Source organism: Podarcis raffonei, chromosome 6, assembly GCF_027172205.1.
Source record: "Podarcis raffonei isolate rPodRaf1 chromosome 6, rPodRaf1.pri, whole genome shotgun sequence".
In the NCBI taxonomy this organism is placed as follows: Eukaryota; Metazoa; Chordata; class Lepidosauria; order Squamata; family Lacertidae; genus Podarcis; species Podarcis raffonei.
In genome coordinates, this window is record NC_070607.1 from 42,349,850 (window position 1) to 42,377,735 (window position 27,886).

General features: G+C 47.0%; 1 protein-coding gene across 1 annotated transcript; it reads right to left on the reverse strand.

Annotated features, from left to right (window-relative positions):
* Nucleotides 1-789: 789 nt before the first annotated feature.
* PCSK9 (proprotein convertase subtilisin/kexin type 9) lies at nucleotides 790-27,833 on the reverse strand. Its single transcript, XM_053392316.1, has 12 exons — nucleotides 27,141-27,833; nucleotides 23,468-23,659; nucleotides 16,228-16,351; nucleotides 14,740-14,873; nucleotides 12,004-12,145; nucleotides 11,322-11,518; nucleotides 9,718-9,901; nucleotides 6,136-6,306; nucleotides 5,724-5,872; nucleotides 5,421-5,601; nucleotides 4,041-4,222; nucleotides 790-3,332 (listed from the first exon to the last, which is right to left on the reverse strand). The coding sequence occupies exons 1-12, from the start codon at nucleotides 27,339-27,341 to the stop codon at nucleotides 3,135-3,137; spliced, it is 2,055 nt and encodes a 684-aa protein (XP_053248291.1). The 5' UTR covers nucleotides 27,342-27,833; the 3' UTR covers nucleotides 790-3,134.
* Between the last annotated feature and the right edge of the window lie 53 nt (nucleotides 27,834-27,886).

Sequence of the window (27,886 nt, forward strand, 5' to 3'; positions counted from 1 at the left end):
AACCCCAGGGATGTTCTGTTTTACCACCATACATTATAACATTATTGCAGGCTGTTTTCTGGTCCTCTTTCTGCTTGTACAGAGTTGATGGTTACCGTTTTCAACTACAACAATTGGTTGATTATTGATTTCTGGCTGCTATCACTTGAATCTGCTGAAGAATATTTTTTTAAAAAAACCAAATGCAACAAATCTAGTTTGCTGTGTAAATTGTGACATGTTTCTATGTTGTGATCACTTTTACTGCCAGTCTTTTTGGATGAAAAATGGATATGATATATGTTTAATGGAATGTTCTATGGGGTGGGGTGGCAGCTGCGATTCAACTGTGCACTCTTAGCTGTGTGTGGATTTGTCCAACTAATTCCTAAGGCACTTGGTACTGGAAAAGAAAAGGCAGTTCTCATGAGGGGAAATCCTGTTCAATGGAATAAAGTTTATTCCTCTCACACACAAAAAAGGACCAGTCTGATCATTAGGTTGTGAAAAGAGGTCAGATGTCATTTTGCTGGTGTTTTACTCAGGAAATTGCCCTATACTTCAGATTTCCACTGAAGACTAGCAGAAATCTGTACCTTTGTCATGTCAGGTAGCTGTCTAACAAAAAGAATGCATCTAGTCAAAACACATTGGGTGCAAATGGTTGGCAGGACTGCCAAGTTTTTGTTTTGTTTTTTTGTTTTTTAAAAAAAGCCAAGCTGAATGCACACAAGTTAAATGTGTGTAAGTTGTGTTACCTGTAGTTAATATTCTGCTTAAGCGGAGGCTACACAGTTATGCGTTCCCAAGAAAATTCATATGAAACTTTATTCCAAAAAAAGATGGCATTATAAAATGTTTTATATAAAACAGAATAAATAGTTTCCAGATAAAAATGTAAAACCCACAGCACGAGGAAAGCTTTTCTTTACATTAAGCACCTATCAATTACAGTAGTTAATATGTGTGTTAGTTCAAAAACACTTACAAAGTATAACATGCTGTCTACATTACTCATGAAAAAGCTGTTTAGACTGCAGCCCTATGCAGACTTACCTGGAAAGTAAGCCTCACTTCTGAGAAAACAGGGAAGGATTGGTCTGTCAGAGTATTTTTAAGATACTATTTCAACATACATCAACAGATAAAGTTTTGATTATGTAAGCAGTTGGGAAACTTGACTAAAAACCCAAAGGAGGGAAGGACTTGTGCCTGCTTAAAACAAAAATTAAAATTGTAGCTACCAAGTGCTTTATCAGTAAACCAAACTATTTGGCCTAAATTGCTGACAGTGTGCTTGACTTCACAGTATCTCATGTCTGGTTTATGGCCAATAATAGTTCATGGTCTCCTGAATCTTAAGTGTTTTGGGTACTTTTATCTAAAGAAATGTTCTTCAACAACTCAGTGGTATTCTTGGAGGCCAACAATGAAATCTGAACTGTTCCCTCTACCTCGGCTGATGACTTTTGCAGTGCCTTCCGCAATTACAAGTAGGGGCAACAGTGGCCAATTAAATATGGCCACCTTAACATGGGATCACAGTAAACAGCCCTTGTAGATGGGGCATTTCTAGGTTAGAAGGCAGCATCAGAAGTCATCCTGACCACTCCCTGTTTTCAGGGAGGAGGGTTTTAAATTTGCAAGGCTCTCTGTTAATTATTGCAAATGGGGTCTGTAAGGCACTTTAGAACTTGAAATATTGAAGGAATGCAGGGGTGTGTTTGTATGAGCTGAATGCTGCCCCTCCATGGGCATGACGACTCCCCCAATCTTTGCTAAACCACAGCAAGATACTGAGATCCCTCAGCCTTAACACAGGAGAGAATTTTTAGGCACTGGAACTTTTTCTCTGTGCTTAGGCAGGGGTGGGGGACCTGTGGACCTCCCAAGACTCCCCAGTTGCATGGCCAGTGGTCAGGAAAGATGGGGGTTGTAGGTCCAGCAACAACTGGAGGACCACAGGCTCCCCTTCCCTCCTGTAAAAGGTTATGGCTTAAGAATCCCAGGAGAGGGTCTTCTGGACTAACCTTATTTTCCTACTCTGTCTTGGACAAGTAACCTTGCTAACCATGTTTGCTGGGGAAAGAAGGTGACAACAAAACGTTTACAAAACAAGACTGGCCTGATAGGTGCAATGCTACTTAACATAGTAAATGGTTTTTTAAAACAAGGAATGACCCCTTTGAGGGGGAGAAGCTGAGCATACAATGCACGACATGGAGTCGTAGGAAACTTATTGCGCGAGTGGAACAGCTTCCATTTGCACAATGGGGCCTTCTTCCCCCCTGCCCCGCACCCTATACCTCTTCTGAGAGTTCCCTCAGCCCTCTGCAGTAGATTTGGGGGCACCACAGGGCACATATGGAGGAGGGGCAGTCCCACTGCATAAGCTCTCATGCAGTTACTTAGTTGATTATATCCATCCAAAATCCTGCTTCAGCTACCAGATTAAATGTCTTAAGGGGGATACTCAACATTTAGTTCAAAAGCTGCTAATTACTGCAAAAGGGGAGTTGCTGGTTACACCTCAGACACCATGAAGGGGTTGAGGTCCCACAAAAACCTGTTGTCCTCTCCAAAGCTCCCATTCTTCTTCTTTATCCCCAGCTTTTGAAGAAATACTGAACAGTTCTTCAAAAATCATAGAAGTCAAACACATTAAGTGAATGCATGTATGTGCATTAATGTCACTTTGAGCCCAGAGCACTGCCCAATCCATGCTGTTTTCATGAAACCACTCTGGGTGGTTCACATCAATAAGGAGTATGGTTGGCTACCCTGCAGTTTTGGGACAAGAAGAAACTTGGAAGGAGCCGATGCTGTCACACATCCTAAAGGGCTGGAAGTGGCTTGCCATACATATAAAAGGCAGATAGGGGAAGTATTGACTAACCTACTGTCAACAACATTCTGTGGATGCATCTCAATTGGTATTACTGAGAGGGCATCACTAGAACCATTTCCCCATAGTGAAAATGGTGGTACTATTGGCAAACTGGTAAACTCGGAGCATTCTACTAAGGTCACCCCAAATGCTTTCTAGAGTCCCACCTGGAAGAATATATTTTTCACTAGGGTGATGTTATGGGTGTGTGGTCTTAACACAGTAGTTCCAGGGATAGATAGTAAAGGGTGGGGTGGGAACAGGTCTGTCACTTATAATTGGAACCATGCTTATCTTCCAAGAGTCTCTTTCTGCAACAGATGGCCAGAGCTGCTGCTCCTTTGCCCCTTGGGCTGCTCAGGACGACGCACGTGTTGTCTACAGAATACGCCCCAAGAGTGTTGGGGCCATGGGACTGGGCACTGCATCCTGTCAAAGTCCAGCCATCATCGCAAGTCACCATCACCTGTGATGGAGAAGGCAAGGTTAGTCAACACCGACAAAGATGAAAACCTCTAGATAAGGCAGCCCCAAAGGTGGCATCCCCAAATAAGTCTATTCATTCTCCCTTGCAGCCTCTTATACAGAGAATCCCACAACCCTGCTGCCACTGCGCCTGGTTCAAGTATCCCTGCCCAAAGAAATGGACTTGCAGCTAAAAGACCACAAGATCATTGTGCAGAAGGGTCTCGTGGTCTCTTAGTCAGCTTGGGCATGGAGCAAATTCCAGTAATCATATGGCAAGTGGCCTCCACTTGAGGCCCAAAAGTGATTAAACTCTGCCAGAGGTTGAAGTTAGGCTTGAAAGAAGCTGTCTGTCATATCCAGCAGAGTAAGTTGTGGGGTGCATGCTTCTCCAGGTTGCAAATGAGCCCATGGACCCACAATGGTTGGTGACTCATGCCCTAAAGCAGGGGTGTCAAACTCAAATTCATCGGGGGGCCGCATCAGCAGTTTGGTCACCCTCAAAGGGCCGGTTGTATCTGTCACATCACAGGATGGCATGCGCTCAATATAAAAACAAGTGGAGGTTTCCTGAATGCATGTAAAGTGGAGGTTTCCTATGTAGAACGGCCAGCGCTATACGGGCCACATGACGAGGTCTGGCGGGCCGGATTCGGCCCGCGGGCCTTGTGTTTGACACCCGTGTCCTAAAGGAACGACACCCACATACCTTTGCTGTGTACTCCAGAGAAGAGTATTCCTGCACCTTGCACTCTAGGCTGGGCGCATGGCAGCAGGAAGCATGCATGGTTGCACCTGCCTGGCCAACACACTGGTCACGATGGCTTTCTGTCCCCAGTTCAGGTCTGATGCTGTCACTGAAATCTCCAGCCAGAGAATGAGAGCTGCAACCTGCCAGTTTAGATCATATTAGGGTATATGCTCAGTGACACGGGTGTGTGTAGATGAATGCAATCATGGGTACAAGTTGATGTGGAATGTTCACATTGGGAGTCTCCATTTTTGTTTGTTCTGTTTGCTTTGGTTTATATTGCAGGTCAGAAATTAGCTGGGGTATGGAAGAGGTTTCTGCATCAGCATCACATTCTGCTTGTCTGTCCCCACCCACTCCAATTCACATCATCATCCTACCACATGTTGTCGTTTGCAAGAACCCAAATATAAACCCAAATCACCCAATTTGCTGTCCTTGAAAAGACCAAGCAGTAGTGTGGGATACAGCCTTGTCTGTTCAGACCTACTGAAAGGCCTGTTTCCACAAGCTGTTTTGCCCACTTGGGTGTGCATGCACTGCACTGCTCATGGGCATTGTGCATGCATAAGCAATGTGTGCGGATGTTGCCATGACCATGCAATAGGTTTACATGCTGTTTTAAGGATCCTTGACCAGTACTTGACTTTCCCGCTGCTTTAAAAAAAATAAACTCTGCTTGTGTGAGTTTAGAGAAAGGTGTTAGTCAATTTCCAAATAAATTCTATCCAGCTTTGAAGAATTCCCCAAGTGCAAATACAGTTGTACCTTGGAAGTCGAAGGGAATCCATTCCGGAAGTCCGTTCAACTTTCAAAACGTTCGGAAACCTCAGTGGTGCTTCTGATTAGCTGCAGGAAGCTCCTGCAGCCAATCAGAAGCCCTGTCGGACGTTCCGGTTCCGAGGAAGGTTCGCAAACTGGAACACTCACTTCCAGGTTTGCAGCATTCGGGAGCCAAAATGTCCAAGTACCAAGGCGTTTAGGATCCAAGGTATGACTGTACTTATAAACTGTTCCATTTTCATTACCGGTAGTTATTAATTGTGCAAACTATGCAAGCTCAGAAAGAGTTGCTTGCAAATGTCGCACAGTGGTCCCAAGATGGCAGGTGGGAAAGCCCATCCCAACCCACACAGTGCAATGCTGATGGGGCTGTGGCTGCATCAAACTATAAGATCTGCAAGTGTGCCACAACACATTATTGGCCACATAAGTCTGGGTCCAGTAAGGGAGTCCTCTTCCCTGCACAGAACCTTCCTTGGCAACACAGAGCCCACGTGGGAAAGATGCTTTGGTACGACAATATGGATTGCATCCATCATAGCTGTCGTCACATACCTGTCAATACATGGCCATCCTTGGTGCAGCTGACACTCTGCAGTGCCGTGCCCTCTGCAGTCTGTGAGTGGGCATGAACCTGGCAGTCGGCTTTGGGCCAAATGCAGCACCTGGCAATGGCATAGACGCCTTGGCCCCCAAATCGATTATGAGCCACGCACTCCTTCTTGCCTCCGTAATCCTGGAATTTGGAAAGCACAGCAGTGAGAAGTGCCAGCAAGCCTCCATAACCCACTGAAAAGTTTGTGTCTGCATGTAAAACAGCAACTCCAAAACGTAGCCTCGGCCCCCACAGAACATCACCTCCATGCGCTCGCCTCGCCGCTTGCCATTCTTCGATAAGCTTGAGCAGCTGAACATTTCTTCGTTGCTGTTGCAGCGGGCGGCAGCTATCGACTTGCTGGTTGACCCCGAGAGGGAAGACCACACGGAACGACAGTACAGCTGCTCATCTGAAAGGAAGTGGCTCGTGGCCATTAGAGGTGCCTAGCAGTGCCCCACAGAGTGCAGCTCTTTCCCTGGTCCAGCCAACTGGAGAACACACACGCATTCACGAGACCCATCTCAGGGAGGTGATTGGGAACCAGTCAAAAGTTGAGCTGGAAAAGTGGCATTTTGGAAGGCAGGGGGAGGGGATCGTCAAATGGACCCTTGTCATGGCCTGTCAAAGCTCTACTACAAAAGCATGAAGCCAATGAGAATAAGGATCACTCACCTGCTACCAGTTTGGAGGGAAGCCCAGCTACCCTGTTTGGAGTTAGTAGCCTCTGGTCTTCTGGAAACCAAGCCTCATTGATGAGGTTTTTTCTGGAGAAGTGGATCAGCTTCTGCCTCAACTCGGAGATGGACAGCTCAGGGTTGGAGTTCAGAAGCATGGCTGCAATTCCTATGGAAACGTGCATATTACTCTGCATTATTTGGCAGCGGCTGTGTATGTGTGTGTATATATATATATACAAGTAGATTGGGTGATTATCTTTTTCTGTTTTATGTTATCATATAAGTGTGTGTGTGTGTGTGTGTGTGTGTGTGTGCTGTGAAATTAACAGCTCAGTGTTTTGGCTCTCTGTGTGCGCAGCTGTTTAGATGGAATTCACGTTGCTCTTCCACTCATCTGGGCACGTGCTTGAATCTCTCCCATTGACCTCAATGAGACATAAAAGTGCTTAACTTTGGCTGGATTGTACCCCGTTGTCTGTTATACATCCAGGCTACTTAACTGAGTCTGATGCTCTTGCCAAAGAGAGAGAACAAGAGGCAAACACAGGCAAATGTCTGCTTTTTTAGAAAGGCCCCACAGAAGATACTTGGCCCAACACATACATTCACTGTGGCCAGAGGGGTTCTCTGATGGGTGCACTGCTTTACTCTAAAGAGCTTCCCCATTCACTTCAATGGATGGAACAGCCAGTTTCTCCATGGAACGGAATGGTGCACACACCCAGGTGGTCTTGGTCAGGATAAAGCAAACAGCAAGAACCACCTTCTAATCTGCAAATTGCTTTGTTGTTCTTGGGCGTTTACTTCTGCCGAGAATTCAGAATACAAATTATTCAGCCATCTGGAACTCCTTTCCTCCAGTATAGCCTAATCGGAGGGGTTATTTCTGCGTTAAGTAAATGCCTTTTCCTTTCCTCCCCTTCAAGCTGCATATTTCATTTCTTAAAAATATCTGTTTTTACACTCGCCACAGGCACCCTCCAGGATGCACAGAACCATTTAGTAAGGAAATGTGTTGGCAGCAGTTAACTCTTCGATGCATTCAGCCTTCAGCCCAACAGCCCACGAGGCATGTCACTATCAGACCATGACACACACGCTGGCATTCCCAGCTGCAGCCGCACAAAGCTGCCAAATGAGCCTGAGGAGCGGGGCAGGGCGAGAGCATGCGCATGTGCATGTGCACACGCCGGGAAAATATTCTGTGGCGTAAAGGTCAGGCTGTCATTTCACATGGATGTGCCCTGCCAAGGCCACAGCTTTCAGACACTGAGGATCTGGTGGGCCACAGGGCAGCTTCCCAGCTACTTACTTGTTATTTATCAAAGTATTTATATGCTGCCACCCATTTCGTAAAATATCAGGCCGATGTACAACAAAATGTCCGCCATGCAATATGAAACACCATTAAAAACCCTTTCAAAATAATCATGAAAATGACTGGCTGATAACCCCAAAAATTAAGCAGATGCACAGGTCTTCAAAATTTGAAAGCCTAACCAGCTCGAGGAGTGTTCCACAGGATGGGACCAGCAACACGGCATGCTCAGCTTCCAGCTGAGTCCAGTCAGGGCTCTCTGTAACATGCCTGGAAGCATGTGGGTAGCCAATGCAGATGTTTTAGCAGAGGTGTCACATGCAGTCGGCCATCTGCCTCCATTCTGCACCAGCAGGAATTTCTGCACTAGGCCCAAGGGCAGTCCTACATGCAGCATATATTGCAGAAATACAGTCTCGAGATTACCAATTCGTGAACTACAGTGGCTAGGCTGACCCGATCCAGATACAGCTCTTAGCTTGTGTACTGGATGAAGCCGGTAAAAGGCACACCTATAACCACAGAGGTCACTTGCTTATTTATTATTTAGGAAATTTATATCCCGGTTTTCCTCTCTCGTTACAGAGGCTGTAATAACACAAAGATGTATCCTCTAATGCAGGGTTTCTGAAACTTGGGTCTCCGGCTGTTTTTGGACTACAACTCCCATCAACCCTAGCTAGTAGGAGCAGTGGCCAGGGATGATGGCAGCTGTAGTCCAAAACCAGCCAGAGACCTAAGTTTCAGAACCCGTGCTCTAACGAGTTTGAAATGACAAATACATACTTGGGAGAACCCTCAAGCTGTGTACCTGCTCCTTTAGAGTGCAATCCCAACCATAACAGGCAACGGCCCTATCTTCCAGACATGGAACCACCTATCCACCCTGTCTTCCCAGGATTCAAATTCAGTGCATCAGCCCTCATCAAGTCCACCATTGCATTGAGGCGCCAGTCCAGGGCTTGCACAGCCCCTCCTATTTTTAGATGTTATGAAGAAACAGAGCTGTAGGTCGTCAACATACTGGCGGCAGTGTGCTCCAAAACCCCTAATGAGCACTCCCCAACAGCTTCATATTGATGTTAAATAGCATTGGGGACAAAATGGCGCCCTATTGAGCTCCATAGCATTAGGACCAGGCCAAAAAGCACTTCCCCTGATGTTACTTTCCAGGCTTGAACACACAGGTAAGAACAGAACCACTGCAATATAGAGCCTCCAACACACACACACCCCAATCGGTCCATCTAGGAGGAGACCATGGCCAACCTTTCCAAAGGCAGCTGAGAGACTGAGTATGAGTAACAAGGTTGCCCTCCCACTATCTCATGATAAAGGTAATCCGTCAGGTCAACCAAGGCTTAGACCCATGGAGAAGCCCTATATACATAGGGTCCCTTTCACACTACTGCCAAATGTGTGATGAATCCAGCGGGCGCATTTACATCCAGGGCACTGGCAGAGGGCCTTCCCGGTAGTGGCACCCACCCTGTGGAACGCTCTCCCACCAGATGTCAAAGAGAAAAACAACTACCAGACTTTTAGAAGACATCTGAAGGCAGCCCTGTTTAGGGAAGCTTTTAATGTTTGATGCACTATTGTATTTTAATATTTTGTTGGAAGCCGCCCAGAGTGGCTGGGGAAACCCAGCCAGAAGGGTGGGGTATAAAAAATAATTTGTTATTGTTATTATTATTAGCTGGTGCAATCCTCCTCCTGCCATCATGCATGTGCTTAATATGTGGGGGGGGGGGGATATCTATATGGAAAACAGCCATCGATGAATCATGAAGCTGCAGAAGTGGAGGCATATCTGTAATTGCATGCAGTCCTGAGTGATGGGGGCCACTATGAGGAAAACCTTCATTAATTCCCTGTTCTGTGTTAGGGTTTTGACTGCTTGATGAGATAGAGAAAATGAGGCGGGAGAAAATATTTGCCTTTCACCATTGAGAATGGGAGGCTCAAAACGACAAATTCAAAGGTCACATCTGCACCAGGCCATTTGAAGCAAGTTTAACACACATTTAAAGCACACAGCTCCCCCCCGCTCACAAAAAAAAAATTATAGGAACCACGGTTCACCTCTCACACAGAGCTACAATTCCCAGCATCCTTGACAAACTACAGAGGATTCCTTGGGGGAAGCCATGTGCTTTAAATATTTGGAGTGGGTGTGACCAGAGACAGCGATTCCGTGAGTTGGACCCTGCTGGGAGCCGTGCAGCAGTCACACAAATTCTGCCGTAAGGTCTTTACCTGCCACATGCGCAGCTGCTTGGGATGTCCCGCTCTGCGAGGTGAAGCAAGTCGTGCAGTCGCTGGAGGCACCGATGATATCGTCTCCGGGGGCGAAAACGTCCACACAACGTCCAAAGTTGGTCCCCAAGGAGCCCATGGAAGCAGGCTGGTCCTGAACATTGGTGGCCCCCACTGTGATAACCTATGACAACACGAGACCTAATCATGGCTGGCGTGGAGCAAAGAAGAAAGGCAAACTCCTAGAGGCACAGAGGGTCTTAGATGGCAGAAGCCATCAAATGCAGGAAACCTCCAGCAGATGGACTGTCTGGCCTCTGCAAGAGACATCCCACTGCCAATTGGCCTGAGTAATTAGTTCCACTGTCAAACCTACCTTTAAACTCTAGTGTATATTTAAACAGCACAAGCACAGGGTGCAACGTTGATGGGGAAACACCAGGAAGAGGTCCTGTCCACCCCAGGTGTTTAGAGCAGGGGTGGCCAGGCTTACTGGGCATAGGCCAGATCACTCCCGCGAGATCCTCCGTGGGCTGGGCTGGCGCAGCGCAACGCCGGAAATCACGTCTGTGCATGTCCGCGGTGCCAGAAATCGCTTCTGCGCATGCCCAGACGCCGAAAACCGTGCCTGTGCAGAAGCAATTTTCAGCGTCTGGGCATGCCCAGAAGTGATTTCCAGCGCTGTGGAAGAGTCCCCACGCTGCGCTGCTCTGGTTTAGCACAGCGCATGGGGACTTGCCGAGTGGGCGGCTTGGTTCGGTGGCAGCTCATGGGCCTTAGATTGCCGACCTCTGGTTTAGAGCATTCTTACGCTGCTTCAACAGTTGTGGCTTCCCCCAAAGAGTCCTGAGAACTGTGGCTTGTGAAGGGTGCTGACCTCACAGAGCTACAACTCCCAGCACCCGAACAAGTTTTCAGGATTCTCCACGACTGTTATCAAGTGGTATAATAGTGCTATAGGGAGAGAGCATGGTGTGGATGTGACCAGAGACTCCAGAAAATATTAGCGTGTGTGTTTTTAATGGCTACTTTCCTCCCCAAACCATCTTTTCCCCAAAATGTCACTAGAGATCCCAGTTAATTTGAACATTCCTCTTCAGCCAACTCTATAAGTGGGCTGTGGTATAGACCCTGCTCTGAGAATCACAACCCACAAGGCTAAGTGCCAGCCTCCCCCACTTTATATCTGGAGTCAATGTAGTCGCAGAAAGGAACCTGTGGCTTGGCCAAGATATCTGCAGCATGTTCTAGGGCAGCAACTGAATCTTTCTCCATCCGTAAGGTGCCCAGTCCTTGGTTTGGAGGATGCAGGTGGCAGCAGTCGCCCATCTTTCCATGCCTTGCCCTGGAGTGCTAATATTCCATCAAATGGCAGGTAGGCTAGCCCAGGTGTGTGCACCAGTCAGTACTTGGCAACCGCACAGTGGATGAGTGGCAGGTCCGTGCGGCAAACTGTCTCAATGGAAGAGCGCTGTGTTTACAACCATGTGAAAGATGTACCCATGACGAGATAATCTGGAAGCTTCCTTGGGGCACCACAAATAATTACTGGGCTACTTTACTACGGGCCTAGAACAAGGGAGCAAGCTAACCCTCTCACGTACCTCTGGTTCTGATGCTGGTGAATACAAGCAAGCATCTTCCTTGTAGTTGCCCGCTGCAGCGATTATCACCACCCCCATCCGGACCATCAGGCGGCAGGCCGTGTTCAGGATGTGGCTGTAGCCACCAGCCAAGGGAAGCAAGACAACCAGAGGGCTGTAGGGCTGGATATCCAGGGTCTTCTTAATGAACTCCAATCCTGTCATGTGAAAAAAATGAAATGGGCAGCTGAGCTGTCTTGCTCAAAAGAGAGAGCACAAGGCACGACTCTTCACAGTGTGTGCTTTGCCCTGTTTCTGAGCTGGGGAGACAAACCAGTAGAGCACATGTGAAAGAGGGAAAGGAGATTTTTGTACACACATCTGTCCTACTATGCAGAAAAGGAAGGAGAAGAAAACGTCTTGTTTGTTTTAAAGTTAGGAACCATGCAAGTGCAATGGACAAAAGGGTCAGCCCTTGATAGCACAAAACAAAAAAACCCCAGAAGACTTTTGTGGGACTTGAAAGACAAACAAAGCGAGAGCTGAGTTCATAAGAACTGTACTGAATATCTAAGTCCATTCAACCTAACAGGCTCCTCCCCCAGGCGGTGGTGGATCAGCAACATCCAAAGTCTGGCTGGGATTTGACAGATTGGACTCCAGAGTTCCGCTCCCCCTTGACGAACAGCTGCTGCTTACTCACCCATCAGAGTGCCACTCACAGTGCCCTTCCCCTGGCAGTTGAGCACTCGGAGGCTGCTCACGCTGGCTCCTTTGGCGATGCCGGCATCCCTCCCACTCACAACGCCAGCCATGTGGGTCCCGTGGCTGTCACACTTGCTGGCCTGCCACAAAGCATAAAGTTCGCCATTTATCACCTGCTTCTGCCCCCTCGTGCACACCATGAATGGCAATCCTTCACGTCCTCTGGTCTAAAACCACCCTGCGGCCTCTGCGTTGCTAAAGAATCAAGTGGTTCTGTTGCCTTCAACAGACATGAGGAAAAAGAGGAACCCAAAGAATGTGAAGTACTGAATTATATTACAGAATTCTAAATTAATTTTTACTGAAAACTACAGTGGTACCTCGGGTTAAGAACTTAATTCGTTCCGGAAGTCTGTTCTTAACCTGAAACTGTTCTTAACCTGAGGTACCACTTTAGGTAATGGGCTCCCGCCGCCACCACGCAATTTCTGTTCTCATCCTGAAGCAAACTTCTTAACCCGAGGTACTATTTCTGGGTTAGCGGAGTCTGTAACTTGAAGCGCCTGTAACCTGAAGCGTATGTAACCCAAGGTACCACTGTATTTGGAAAAAGAGCAATGGTAGAATGTCGGGGTGACGTGAAGACATAATTCAGGACAGTAATTGATTAAATGCTACCATTATTGGAAGGCGCAGGGAGAGAAGAATAAATGCTCCCAATGTAAAAGGGTAGGCATGACTGGAGCCATAATTTCATCCTTTCAAAGCTATCTTGAAATTCTATGCTGTCCAACGGCCCCATTATTCACCCCTTCGCTAGACAAAAACAACTGAACCCCTTTCCCTCATCTTGTGAAGAGCTGACTGCTCTCCCTCCCCATTATTAACATGCTAAATCGAGGGGGGGGGCTGCAGAGGTCGAGAAAAAGATTAGGGGCTTTAAGCAGATCCAGGTTGTGCCGCAAATATGAGAGGCTGGAAGCCCCTTGATCCTTCACATAAGGAGTGATTGTCATTACAGATAAAAAGCAGCTGAACTGCCTCTGGCCTACTTGCTCAACTGACACTTCCCGCTTCAAGAAAACACCATCCTAGTGGTGCCGCCAAACACAGTAACACGTTTTTATGAGGAATTCAGCAACGGAATAAGGGAACAAGTTGTCGGCATGACAGCTCACGTTAAAAAGCAAGTCATGAATGTTACAGGGCCTCCCCTGCCATACACATACGGTTAAAGCATGACAAGAGCACATGGGGCCTTTCAGATGCGACAATAACTCAGCAAAGCACAAAAACGTTGATTGATAATGCCTGAACAAAAGCCTCACTGTGACTGAAGAATCCATGGGGTTGGCGCAAGGGGGAAGCCTGAAGAAGGGGGCTGGCTGAAGCTGGCTTTCACACTCTGCCCACCTTTTGACAACCCCTCCCCCAAAACCACTCCCTAGAGAAAGGGGACCCTGCTGAATGGAGTAGGCTCTGGTGTAAAGGGCTAAGGGAGGATCCTCAGAAGTCAGGTGGAGGTAGCTCCTGTAAGGTGCTTCTGCTCAATTTGTGAGGACTGGCTCCTTCCTCCTGAGCCCACTGCACCAGAAGGAGCGTCTCCACCCCCACCATTCTGCCCAGACACTGAGGTCCAGCACCAAGGGCCTTCTGGCGGTTCCCTCACTGCGAGAAGCCAAGTTACAGGGAACCAGGCAGAGGGCCTTCTCGGTAGTGGCACCCGCCCTGTGGAACGCCCTCCCACCAAATGTCAAAGAGAAGACGAACAACTACCAGACATCTGAAGGCAGCCCTTTTCAGGGAAGCTTTTAATGTTTAATAGGTTATTGTATTTTAGTGTTTTGTTGGAAGCCGCCCAGAGTGGCTAGGGAAACCTAGCCAGATAGGAGGGGTATAAATATTATTATTATTATTATTATTATTATTATTATTATTATTTATCATCAGCATCACATCCCACCCCATTCAACAAGGTACCCCAACCCAAAGGAGTGGCTTTTCTGGGGTGGAGGCCATCAGGGTTGAAAAGTCAGCTTCCACCAGACTCCTTCTGTGGGCTTTCCCTTCAATTCAACCCACAGAGGCAGGATGAAAGCCCAGCCTCAGGTGTCAAACTGCAGCGCAAAAATTAGTTGGTATGAAATTTTTGGTTCAATTTTATTTGAAAAATGCTGCCCTGGACCTTATCTCACTGGCTTTAGGCCTCTTAAGATGGCACTGAGCATGTGCACAGATTTCCACCGCAATTGTGCCATTCAAACTGGAAATCTCCATGCAATGTACATATCTGAAACCACCTTAAGAGGCCATTCCGCCCTGGAGGAGAGGAAGAGACCCAATGGGAAGACTAGGATCCAACATCTTGGTCAGAGGGACTCTGGCTGCAGTCAGGTCTGTCCACAAATGGCATCTCACTGGGATGCACAGAAGCAGCTTCAGCACCCACAATGGTGAGTGTCTGTTAAGAACTCACCCACTTCCCAGCGGTACAGTTGCGAGCATCCCTTTTCAACATAACAAAAAAGCGGGCCTGAAGAAACTGACAGATTGAATTACACATGCTGCTCCCACAGAAACACCGTAACTGGTACTTAATCCCACAAATCTCCTCCAAGGACTAAAGGTTTCAGGGCTGAGCCATCATAATAAACATAGGGTTCTAGCAACGTCACTGGCAAAAGGGGCAGGTGGCAAGAAAGTCGTCATCGCTCACGAAGCAGAGCTGGCGTACCTGTCGGTGGAAGCGAGTGCCGTCTTCTTCTGGGACGTTCTCAAATTCAGTCATGAACACTCTGCCCTCGATCTCTCGGTGGTTGCTCTGGACCCCAGTGTCCAGCAGATAAACTTCAACCAGGTCGCCCCTGTCTAAAAAGAGGAGACAGTCAGTCAGTGACGCCAAGAAGCAGTGAAGGCATTGCTCTCAACGCAGCATCCCAGCATGCCAATATACAATGAGGTTTATCTTGCGCAAGCAATTTATAAAGGGAGCTGCTCCAATTTTGTCTTGTACGGAGCAGGCAGGAAAGGAAATGGAAGATTGGACTTAACACGATTATCCCTTCTATTCTGGTGATCAAAGGCAATACAAGGGAGTTGGCTGCTCTGTTTCTGTGTCGTTAAGGCCAGATTTGCAATCTTCGGAAAGCGGAAATTGGGGTGGGGGTGAGTCAGTCTACTTCGCTATTTAAAAAGTGAAGTAGCCTATCCAGTAATTATTTGAGGTCTCAGCATTTAACCATCTAGTGGTTTTAGCAGAAAACAAAAAGAGATATTCAGAAAATCCACTCTGCTTATTGTTAAATTTATGTTTTAATCAGAAACATGTGTGTAATGAAGTACATGTTTTAATTTCTCCCCCTTCCCCGCTTCCTCCTCCCTTCCTATAAATTCTAATTGTTACTGATACAAAATACCTTTTACCCATCAAAGCAATCAATGCAATTTACTGTATATAAAATTTCATATCTGCAACAATTGTAATCATTTTGGCACAAACACTTATTTCATTCATTTATTAAACTTCCTAGTTGCTTGTCACCTGAAGGTCTCCATTTTGACACAACTTTGTTAATAGATTCAGAAACGTTTACCTGAGTACTTATGGTTGTTTTATTTCCATTTTAAATTTCATGTAATTGTTGCATGTCATATGCTCTAAAGTAAACAAAGATGTATCACAATGCAATCATGTTGAACAGTTTAGAGAAGGAAATGAATAAAAACTATGTTGCAAAAAGAATACAAGCAGAGCAACTCAAAGCAACCCTCACACCAAGCCGGGTTGGGTGGGTGGATTCAGCAAGGCTGTTCCTCTGCTCATCTCCACTGGCTCAGCCCAGCCCTGCATCAGCTGCCAAGCATGGGGATGAGAGGCAAGCTGGCAAGTTATTCGCCAGCAGAAAGCCCCCAGGTGGAGTCCTCCTGGGGAAAAGAGGGGCAGGACTAAGCCAGCCTGAGATCCACTGGATCCGGAGCTGGTCTCGCTATTGTCATGTGACGGTCTCAGGCCCAAATAGGGCTGTAAGGGCAGCAAGCATGTGAAACAGGGCCTTATTGGTGGTGGCCCCACACCCATGGAATGCAGTCCCATGTGAACCACATAGTGGCAGACCAAGCAATCAGTGATAGGTAGCGCCATCGCTCTGCATAGGATTTTGTTGTTGACTCCATAGATATTTGGCATCTCATGCACACATGGTTGAATGGGAATATCACCTACTGGGAGGATTATATTCAGTAGATCCGTCTTGCACAGGGACAATCCGGCCCAGGTTCCAGGGAATGCTCTGAGCAAACACATAGGAGTCTTCTTCTATATAATCCACATGCGGTAGTCTCAGAGCCTGCACAAAAGACGACACGGGAAGAACGGTGCAAGTCATGCAAGAAATATCATCGCCATCATCCTACTCTTCTCCTAAAAGTATACAGAGCATATAACAGGAATGGGGGATCTGTGGGCCTTCAGATGTTGCTGGACTACAACTCCCATCACCCTGAGCAGTGGCCATGTTGGCTGGGGCTAAGGGGAGGTGGAGTCCAAAATCATCTAACGGAATGTGGAGAGAGGCCACTTGTATAATTTCCTCTTCTCCCTGCAGCTCCTCCCCATCAATGAGAGAGCATCTGGAAATTCAGATTTATACAATTAGTGCCCTGGAGCAACAAATCCACTTTTAAAAAGAAACTGGTTTCAAAAGTGACCGGGAAATGCACCGAAAAGTAGGTCAATAGAGGATGGCTCAAACAGATCAGGACAAATGCTCAATAAAGACTGGATACAATCTAACCTCTGTGTAAACCTTGTGCAAGCAAATCAGGATGAATGCTTAACAGGTGAACCGGAGGAGCCGTGAGTGCGGCTCAAATTGATCTCAACAGAACTGGGGTGTCACCACTGAGAAGGCCCTGCCTTGTGTGGTGACCTGCCCATCCAACCTTGTTCCATATTCATTCGGAAGCACAAGCAGAGCCTTCCTTCCCTGCAGGAATCAGAAGCCAGTCTGGCTGGTACTGAGGAAGATGAAGAGACATGCTGGAATGAGGAAGCCTAGCAGGGTGGGAAGGTGGTAAGGATAGGAGTGCAGCAGGCAAGGTGGAGGGGCTGAGAGAAGGACTGGGGAACCTTTGCCCCTCCAGATGTTGCTGGACTCCAATCCCATCAGACCCAGAAAGATGGCAGGACAGAGACCAAAGACTTTTCTTCTCTATGCACAACATGTCCTCCTTACAAAATTGTGCAGGCTTCTGTTTCATCAATGTACAGTGGTGCCTCGCAAGACGAAAAGAATCCGTTCCGCGATTCTAGGCGACTTCCGGGTTGGCGCCATTGTTTAATGGCGGATTCCCTCCGAGCTCCGGAGGGAATCGGCTCCGTAGCGTCTGGGTCTGTCCGCTGCGGCGAAGCGGGGACCCTTAAAATCACAGGCGCGGATGCCTGTGAACACAGAGACTCGGCGGGCACCATTTGCGCCCCCCCAATCCGCGCCGGAGCCTTTTTAAAGGCTTTGGAACGGAGGCAGGGTGAGGCGTGGTGCTGAGAGTACTCCCTCGCCTACGGAGTGAAGCCGCAAGCCATAGACAGAGAGCGCCAACTTCTTCCAAGACCGACTGGACTCTAAAATATAAACCCGTGAGTAATACGGAGATTGGAACGTTAAAAAACTTAATTCTGGATTTGGAACGAGCGGGAAGGGGCTAAAAAGGAAGTCACCCCCCCCCTCTTTGTAAACAATTTAAAGCAAAGGACTGGGCAACTAAGGTCGAGAGAACCTGTTTTTTAGTGAAAAGATCTTGATTTCACGGTTTTGACACTATAAGGATTTACTGGAGGATAAAAAGAATTTGGGGACTGAAATTTCACCCCCCCCCCGAGACCCGGGAACGTCCTAAGAGAAAGTCTGTTGCATGGAAGATTTTGACAGCTGTCAAGAGAGCTGCGAGTCAGCTAGTTGCTAGCTGGAAAAAGAGAACATTGTTTCTGCTGTTTTTGTTGTTTTATTTGAAAATAACGAGGGCTGATACAAATTAACTGGACTTTTGGTTTTGAGCTGAAAGGAATATTAAGGAACTAAAATCCCCCTAGAGGGGTAATAGGGATACTACATTACAAAAATGGCTGGAGTACGTAAATTTCAAGCAGAACTGGATAGAACACTCGCTCTCTTGGGAAACTTGAAAGATGAATACAATGTTATGTCTACAAAGATATCACTACTACACTGGACAGTGAACAACAGTTTTGAGCCTGATAAGGACTTGAAACAGGAACCCTACTTAACTGAACAAGTAAATGAAACTGAAAGTGCAGAAATGATGGAGCAAGGTGCTGTCTTTGAAGAAAATGAAGGAGAAGCAGGAGATGTGCAGGAGTTAAAGGAGAGTTACAATATGAGGCCTGACATGATGATAAAAAAGGACAATAAAAATTGGATGTGGAAAGCCTGGTCTGAATGGGAGATTATAAATCTGCGGAAGGTGAAAGCTGGAGCCTTGGGGACAACTGGATCTGTAAGAAATTTGAAACAAGAGTTGGAGCCCCCCATAGGCTTTGCGTTCAAGTATGGAAGACTGGCTGGAAGCAACAAGGATTCTGCTGGGCCGGAGCCCCTCCGCGACTTGGGGTTCAACATTAAGGACCATCAAAGAGACCGGCAGAAAGGAACTGAGAGAGATAAAAGGGCCTCGGACGTGAGGTCTCCAGGCTAAATAAATAACATAAAGACTGATGGACATTGGTTGGGGACTGGAACCGGGAAAAAGGGCGGGTGGAGGTTGGGAATCCAAAGGGTACATAAGGATAATTTGTTTTTCTTTTCATTTTTAATTAGTGGTAAGGAAATTGGGTAAATCGTGGAAGGGAAATTTTGGTCGACTTTAGGAAAAAGGTTTAAGAACAATTAATGAGGTATAAGTATTGATGTGTGTTTTTAATAAGGTAAAATTGGTTTCTTCTTTTTTGAAATTAATTGAAAATAAGATTGTAAAAAATAAATGGAGGAAATGGAAAAAAGAAGCAAAGTAAAATAATGGTATGTTAGAATAAATGTATAAATTAAGGTAAAGAAATAAGTTAAGGACTTGCTGAACTGATAATTTAAATTGGAATACAAGAAGGGGAGGTGTGAGGAGGTCTGAGAAATAAGGTTAAGAACAATAAGTATGAATAATTTTATGTGTTTCTTTTTTATTTTTTCTTTTTTTGTTGTTTAATTTTGTTATGTATTTTTGTATCTTTCTTTTGTTTTGTTTATTTTTCGCTCTTGTTTAATTCATGAAAATGCTAATAAATATTTAATAAAAAAAAAAAAAAAAAAGAATCCGTTCCGCGATTCTCTTCGTCTAGCGGTTTTTTCGTCTTGCGAAGCAACCCTATTAGCGGCTAAGCAGATTAGCGCTATTAGCGGTTTAGCGGCTTAGCGGCTATTAAAGGATTAGCGGCTAAGCTGCTAAAAGGCTATTAGCGGCTTAGCGGCTTAGAAAAAAGGGGGGGAAGCGGGGAAAAAAATGCAAGACTAGCAAGACGTTTCGTCTTGCGAAGCAAGCCTATAGGGAAAATCGTCTTGCGAAGCAACTCAGAAACGGAAAACCCTTTCGTCTAGCGGGTTTTCCGTCTTGCGAGGCATTCGTCTTGCGGAGCACCACTGTATTCAACTACGCCTGACATCCAGCAACGCCACTTGCTCCCGTAACTGTTTCTGTGAGTCCATTCCCTTCATTGGGCAAAAAGATTCCTGCATTGCAGGGGGCGGAACTAGATGACCTTGGGGGGTCCCAGCTCTACAATTCTCTTAATTTTATAATCTCTGATAGCTTTGTTTTTAATTTTCTTGTCATTACCATTACAAGTTATGCAGCTATTATCGAAATCAGCATTACGGCGGGTACTTAACAAATGGAAAAAGACATACTCCTCCAGTTCTGGATAATTCTAATAGCAATTCCAATATCTGACAAAATTCCTTCCAACGTCTGACATCTAGCTCATATTTGCTAATTTCCCCTTTGCCACCATTTAGGGAGCCTTTCCAGCCTCTTTTTCTCAAAGCAGCTCAAACTGTTGTAGCGGCAAGTCATAAATTCTCCTGTGTGCAATCAGCGCTTGAGGCCTTTGTTGGTAAATATCTACTGCATGCAGGAAGCACACCATTGACGGACTGTGGGAGAATCTCCTTGCTGCAGGCTAACTCTGTGGCCGCTGCCCCCCACAAACATACACCAAACACGCATACGCAATCTCAATCTCTCTCGTGCTCCCACACAAATTCTAATCCTCTCGTCCATTCTCTCTTTGGGTATGTGCATGCATGCGCACACATCCATCTGTGAGCGCTCCTGAATATTTTCCCTTCCACTTCCCTTATGCGTGTGCAGACAAGCCTTTGTGACCGCAAGCACAGCCAAACAGAGGGCATGAGATGCTCTTCCCTGCACCTGTCGCAACTTGCACATGGGTGTCTAAAACCCTGCAGAGAGAGCCGTGTCAACGAGTTGTTTTAGAAAACCCAAACCAGGAGTGTTTGCATTCTGCATCGGATGATTTCCCCTAAGCAGCGTTGCAACGCTCTTAAGTTCTCTGATTCGCCGACTTTCACAGAGCTACCAGCCTGAAGCGTATCTGGCATCATAAGCGGCTAGGAAGTGATGAAGCAAACCTATTTGCCTCCGCTGAGTCTTGCATCACTTTGGATTTCTCAAATGGCACCTGCCTTATCGTAAGATTATGAAATGTTTGGAAAGGACCACTGGGTTATCAGTTGTCCTGTAAAAAGCCATAGGAGTCCATGCAAATATGCCCTTCTCAGAACGCAAGGGGAAAAGCCATCACAAAACACCTCCCAAACACTTCCCACGGGGACAAACAGGAAAGCTGCTTCTTATTTGTATCTTGCCAAGGAGGTCAGAACATTAGCCGTGCCGTAATCTCATAAAGTCAACACAGCATGCACTCCTGCCCAACGAGAGAACGTTGCGGCTGAGCAGGGACCTGAACCTGGTATTCACATCACCATAACAAGCCCAGCACTCTGATCCAAAACACCACACTACAGTCATTCAAGGGCTGTTGGGGAAATTGGGAAGCATCGTTTGGTGGCAAAATCATTCCCAGCAACGCTGTGATCACTGGATGGAAGAACGCTTTTAAATGTAAAGCAATTGCTTTTAGAATGTTCTAACTGTAACTGCTTTTTAACCAAACGTTTTTAACCAAAACTTTTAGATGTTTTTGTTACTGTTTTTTAGAATATTTAAACTGCTTTAGAATGTTTTTGCTTTGCTTTCAAATTGTATGTCTATCTGCAGCCCTGGGGCTCCTTGGGGAGGAAATAAATTCAGTGAACAAGTTAAGTATTTTTCTGCAGAAAAGAAAGATCCATTTTAAAAAATGCATTGTTTCATAATATCAATTAGTAACATAAGGAATGAGTACAATGCCAGTAAAATTGTTCGGTTTCAAAGGGGGAATCAGTGTGTATGCATGTGCGTGCATGCGTGCACAGGTCTTTGGCCACACAGTTGGCCCACAACTTATGTTGTGTTATGTTCCAGGGAGACCGCCGAAAGCCAAAGTCACATATAGTGAAAACAGAATCACAGACTTGTAGAGTTGGAAGGGAATCTTTCACTCACTGTGAGGCTCAAACCTATGAGCCTGAGATTAAGAGTCATGCCCTCCCATTCAATGGGGGGGGGGAGGATTGCCAAGGTAATATATTCCCCAGAACCACCTCCCTTTAAATTTTTCTTTCTTTTTTTACCACACACATAAAGCTGAATGCCCACAAGTTTAAGTTGGATGCTTACTGTACTAATATTGGAATGTTAACTGGTCCAGCTCCAGTATCTTTCATTTTTGTTCTCTTTAAGATTTAAACAATATAAAGGAAGAGCATGCTGCCGAATTGTAAAAGTGCACTGATTTATTTATTCTTACCCCAATCATATATTTTAGTTCAACTACAGTTGGCCTACCGGCAGTACCGGTTGCTAAGGCTACGCAGGGATGGCGGCCTACATTGACCCCCAGGTTTCACAACTCTGTGCCTCGCTGACACTCACTGAGAGAAGGAGGCGTTCAGTATGGTGTGGGAGCAGAGCAAAGCCAAGCTGCTCCTTCTGCCCCTGCGCCATGTTGAGCTCCTGCGGCCTTGTTCCCCCTCCCTGCCTAAGAGCGGCGGCCACGCGCAGTCCCAGGAAGACAAGAGAGCAACACAACCACACAGCCTTCCCACCACTGGTTATGGGAAAGACAATTTGAGATATTTATACAACAAGCAGAATTCACATAGTGTACTTGTTCAGTTTTGTGTACTAAAAACAATTCAAACACCACTCAGTAGATCCTGGTCAATTTCGGCCAGTTGCACATTGCCAGAAGGCCCACATCATTGCCCCACGCAATGGGGAACAGGGACTTAGTGAAAGTTCATACAACAGAGATGATTAAAAAATAATAATAACTGTAGGGACGACAAAAACCAGAAACAAAAAGCAGACAGATGCACAAGTATTAGCCCCCCAAAGTGTTTTGGGAATTTTTCCTTCTACTCACTTAAGCATTCTGCTTGGTGCACCAAAAGAAGAGTCTGAAATATCTGTATACATGCAGCTGGTTCTAACTAAGTAAAAGATCCCAGCAGATTCTGCTCCGCAAAAGCCAAATTCTTAACTTTTTTTTCCTTTACAGATGTTAACAGCTGTTGAGATGATGGTGCCTTGCTTTTGCTAGCCAGATTTCTTAAAAATATCTCTATTTGTTGTTGATATGGCATTGCACAAAATTTATTCAAACACAGCCTAGACAGCCATCTTTTACAAGATAGTCTTGCTCCATCTTTAGCAGGGAGGTTTCGACTAGATGGCCTATAAGACGCTCCCTTCCCAGGGTTTGGGTGGCATTTGGCATGGCGCGGGCGGAGACTTTCCCTTGCAGCATGGGTCCTCCCCTTCTCCCCCTCCACTTCCCCCAGTATAGCTCCCCTACACCTCTCCAAATCTCTCCAACCCTCTGGAGCAGTTATTTGGAGCTGTGGGGAGCCAACAATGCCCATTCCACTGGTGGAACCTCACAAGGTATATTTTATGCTGCATTTGATAAATCTGTAGAGCCAGGGGAGAATTGGATGAGAGACATGCCAAGATCTGAACGTAAATAAGTACCTATTGTGCTTGTAAATACTGCTGGGCTCTGTCAGGGACTAGGAGGAGAAGATAGGAGACTGACTTGGAAATGAGGGGAGGCAACAGGACTGGTGGGCCTGCCTTTTCCCAACTTGTAAGTATACTTTTGACAATAGTTTCTTCCACACTCTGGACATTTCTGATAGCACCGTGATGGACTATAACTCTCCTCGTCCCTGCCCATAAGCCATGCTGGCTGGGGCTGACGGGGGTTGGGACCGAACCACGTCTGGAGAGATCCTGAGTTCCCCAGCCCCGATGCAGAAAGAGGGACTTACCATGTGCAGCACATCGCTGCTCATCTTCACGAGAAAGCCCTGGAACAGGTCCTCAAAGATATGCAGGATTTTCGTCAAGTAGCCATGCCTGGCTGCTCTGGCCTGCAGGCGCTTGGCGGTCCTTGACGTCTGAGATTTGTGGGTTTCTTCCTTAAGCACCACAATGTATTGCCCTGGCAGGCGCCACAAGTCCTGCGTTTAGACAAAACAGAAGTAGAGAGTTGGTAGATGATTTGCAGAAGCACGTGCCCCACTAGGGGGGTGGCGCAAGCACAGGGTGGGGCTCTGGTGCCCTTAAGAAAGTGTGAGATTCTGCTCCTAGTCCCACATACTGGGCATTGCCTCTTCTGCATGCTCACTTCTTTTGACATGCATATGAAGTGAGCCAGTGGTGTGGCAGAGAAGGAGCAAAGCGCCACCGATTTCATAGCAGGAATGACCGCGACATCCCCCTGAGGGGGGCCTCCTCTGCGTGCCAACCAAATAAAGCTTTTCTAAAAGACAAAATGACCAGATAACCAACCACCCTCTATTATGGCTAATCAAAATAGCAAGCAAGCTTTAGAGGGCCACCAGAATTCTCCATCAGGCTGCAAATTAAGCAAAACTTGGAAAGGGGTCCCTGCATTTATCCAAAAATCATTTTGGCTTTACAGTCTCAGAAGAGATGTGGGTGTGCTGTCACGAAGAGGGCCTGCATTTCAAAATTAACTACTGCACCACTGTATTTAACACCTCACTGGAAAGGAAACAGATTCCACTCAACCACTCCTCTGACTTAACATTTTTTGGCTCAACGCAGCCACTTTAAGAAGCAAACAACACCTTGTTAAGCACACACACATAAAGCAGCACAATCTTTATTTGCGTAGTGAAGGACAACTGAGAATTGATGTGGTTTTGAAAGTGAAGGAAAGATGTGCTGGTCGTTTTTCCAGTTCAAAATCTCTCCCTCCTAGCAATTCCACCCACAGATATGGATATAAACGTATGGAACTTTGTGTAAGAAATAGCAGGAGCAGGGAGAGATTTTGAGTGAGGAAACTGATCAGCAGAGAAAGGATTGCGCAAACACAAGCTCACACACCTCTACTAAAAATCTGCTTTTTATTTTTTTAAAAATTTGGAGTTTGTTGCACACATCACCATGTCATGTATAATCTGCCCCTTAGAAGGAAGCTGATTCTGTACCGTATATCAGAGGCAACTAGGAGAAAGGGGGAAGGACCAGGAATTTTGTGAAGCAAATCTTGCTGAATCCAGCAAATTATTCTCCCATCTTCTAGTCAATCGCACAGGGCTGAGATGAATGGGACATGGGAGATCCAGAATCAGACCTCCCAACATCTTTGCTCAAAAGCAGTCACATCCTCCGATTTGGATCAGGGTTGGATGCTGAGTGAATTGGGGCCGGGGAGCTTCTTCTCTGCACTGTTTCCGTGATTTAAAATCCCCACCTCCCAGAAGCTGCTATTAGCTGTGGAGCGTGGAAGACATAAACCATTAACTGGATGTGCTTTCTCTCGTCTCTGTAGCAGCGTTGGGCAGAGGAAATTTAAACTGGGGAAAATGTTTAAAAACCGGTCTTTCAGCACTAAATCCTGATCCAAATCATTTTCCCACCCCACCTATAAGTGCTTCTTAAGATGCCGAGAGATCCAATTATAGATCTCCTGCAATGATTACGTATAGATGCCCCCCATCTTTTAGCAATCTCCATTTGTGTTCCTTTCTCTTTTCATTTTTCACGCACCCTTACACTGTTCTGATTTTTTTAAAAGAAGCCAAAACCAAAATCCAGTGACCCTTTTTTTTGGGGGGGGGGACCTGCATACACATCTAAGAAATCCAGATGCTGACTGCTCATTGCCTCCTATATTGACCATACCACCTGGTTCATCTCTGGGCAGACTCCACCTCTAAAAGCCAGGGAAGTGAATTTGCAAGAGCACCTTGACTCTTCCTGACACTCCCTTGAGAGGAGGTAGGTCAGCCGTGCACCCTGCACAGCACAAGCCAAGGCAGCAGATATTCTCTATCATGGCTGGAGCTTGCAAGGCAGGTGGACTGCACGAAGGCATCCAATCAAAAGAGGCAAGGCTCAGAAGTGCCCCAAAGACAAAAGAAAGACAATACAACGCAGAGTGCCAGGAGACCAACCCCTGCATTTCCCAACCGCTCCCTGGATGCCAGATCTTTCAACTCATATGCAAGACAAAGCAGGCATTTTTTAAAATGAATAGTTCCAATAGAAGCCATGTCACCAGAGATCACAAGACCTTAATAGGCAGATCTACCTTTCAGCAGACGAGGAGGTTCTGAGTGAAGGCAAAATGCAACAGGTGTGCATTCGTTGCAAAATATCCTGGGAGCCTTTAAGGCATGCCCAACGTTACAATAGTATAGTATATGACTGGTGCCTGGCCAAATTTCCTAAAATGGACGCTTCACAAAGCCTCTTCCTCCCGCTGCCTGAACCTAACATTTCAAATGTCCCTTCTTCAAGAGACAACACCCCCCCCTCCCCAAAAAAGAGAGGATAGGGGAATGATTTCATAAGGAAACAGAATAGATCCAAAATAACAGGGGAGGGGGATATTGGGTCCCTGTTCCCACAACAGCCTTTGCTTCATGAACCATGATGCTAATAATAAGCCCATCCCAGGTCCTGACCTACCGCGGGTGTCTGAATTTGGCAGCAGAAATCCCAAAGCATGCATTAGTATCCTTCCAAATGGGGAAAACAAGTTTCCAGACAGGGGAAGGGGTTGGGGAAGCAGTGCCACAGAAACAGGGCTTCAAGTAAACCTAGGATCCTCCTATGGAAATGTTTCTGAATGCCAGAGCCCTGCCCAGAAACAAGTGAAGCTGACTATAATGATGAGAGCAGCCTGGGGCATGTGCAAAGAGACAATGTGCAGAGAGATTATTTTCCTTCCCGCCCAAGAAAGCACAGCCCATTTAGGAAGCCGCCTCAAATTGATTCAGACCCTTCTAGCTCAGTGTTGCCGGCACGGACTGGCAGCGGCCCTCCAGGGTTTTCACGCAGAGAACCATTCCCAGTCCTGCCTGGAGATGCTGGGGTTGGAAGCAGGCACGCAAAGCTTCCCAATAATGCACACTCGGCTTCAGGTGGGGCGGGTTCCAGAGGGAGGGAGCAAGGCAGCGCCAGGCAAGATCCTCTCTGGTCTAGGGGCTGACTGCCCGCAAGCAAAGGAACGAGCACCTGTGCAATGCGAACCCGGGGTCTCTATGGGGTCCTTTGGGCAATCCTTGCATTGCCAATCCCTTCAGAAGTCCTACGGAATTCGCTGGAGTTTATACTCCCGGGCAACTGCAGCCTAAGGTCCCAATCTATTTTTGGGGGGAAATCTCTTCGATGTGTTTTTTCGACAGTCAAGAGGCATAATATATTTTATGAAATAATCAATAAGCTCCATTGCAGCGCGTAAAGCTACTTTTGCACGGGAGCCAGGGGCTCTCGCTGCCCCCCAAACCCCGCCTGTCTGGAACGACCAGAGTCCTCAACCTACATCCCGAGCCTCGGAGGACGGAGGTGCCCCTCCAGGCCACCCCCCAGCTCGCCCCAAGCGAGTGGGAGAGAAGCAGCAAGGGCACCAGCCGGAGCCGGAGCCTTCCGAGTCCCTCTGGTCCTCCTCTCCGCCACGGTCACCTTATTGCTCCGATGGAAAGCGGCGGACCCGCTCCGGTATTTCCCCAAGTCGGCCTGGCTCTCCTCCTCGAAGGCGAAGGACGCCACCAGGTCGTCGTCGTCCTCCTCGTCCGGATCGTCGAGGTTGGCGGCAGCCGGAGAGAGCGCGCCCAGCAGGAACAGCAGCAGCAGCAGCGGAGCGCGCAAGCAGCGGCCGCCCATCGTGTCCCCCGCTTGGGAAGACCGCGGGAGTCGGCAGAGACCGAGAAGAAGCCGCCGCCGCACGCGGAAAGGCTCGGCTCTGGAGCGCAGCGCGACGCCTAGAACCCGGCGCGGGCGGAGCCTAGAACCCGGCGGGGCCCTGCACTCAGCGGGCTGCTGGCGCGAGCTGCCCTTGGCGCGGCGGCAGTTGCACGGGGCGAAGGATCAGCAAATGGGAATCGCATCCCACAGCTCGCTTGCACACCCAGCGCGCACGCACACCCCCCTCGCCCGCTTCTTTCTCGCCGCTTCGACTTTCCCTCCTCCCCTTTGCCTTTCCATGTGCTCCTCTAAATCTTTTTGGGGCGTGGATGTGCCGGATCACGCCACTATTATCCCATCGGACCATCCTATCTCGTTAAACATTAATTGGAGTTTCTCTCATCCCTGGAGATCAAGTTGCTGCCCCGTTTTGCTTTTCCTGGCGTCAAATTACAGGATTACTTTCGCGTGGGTGTTTTTTCTTTCTTTCTTTCTCAAACGCATTCCATTGCATAGCTTCCAGA

Excerpts from the sequence above, each read along its gene's own strand:
- PCSK9 (XM_053392316.1), bottom strand. The coding sequence starts at position 27,341 with ATGGGCGGCCGCTGCTTGCGCGCTCCGCTGCTGCTGCTGCTGTTCCTG. Across the intron at positions 11,519-12,003 it reads TGTGAGTGGCACTCTGATGG|GATTGGAGTTCATTAAGAAG; the intron begins GTGAGTAAGCAG and ends TTCACATGACAG. Across the intron at positions 3,333-4,040 it reads CTCTGGAGTACACAGCAAAG|GTGATGGTGACTTGCGATGA; the intron begins GTATGTGGGTGT and ends TCTCCATCACAG.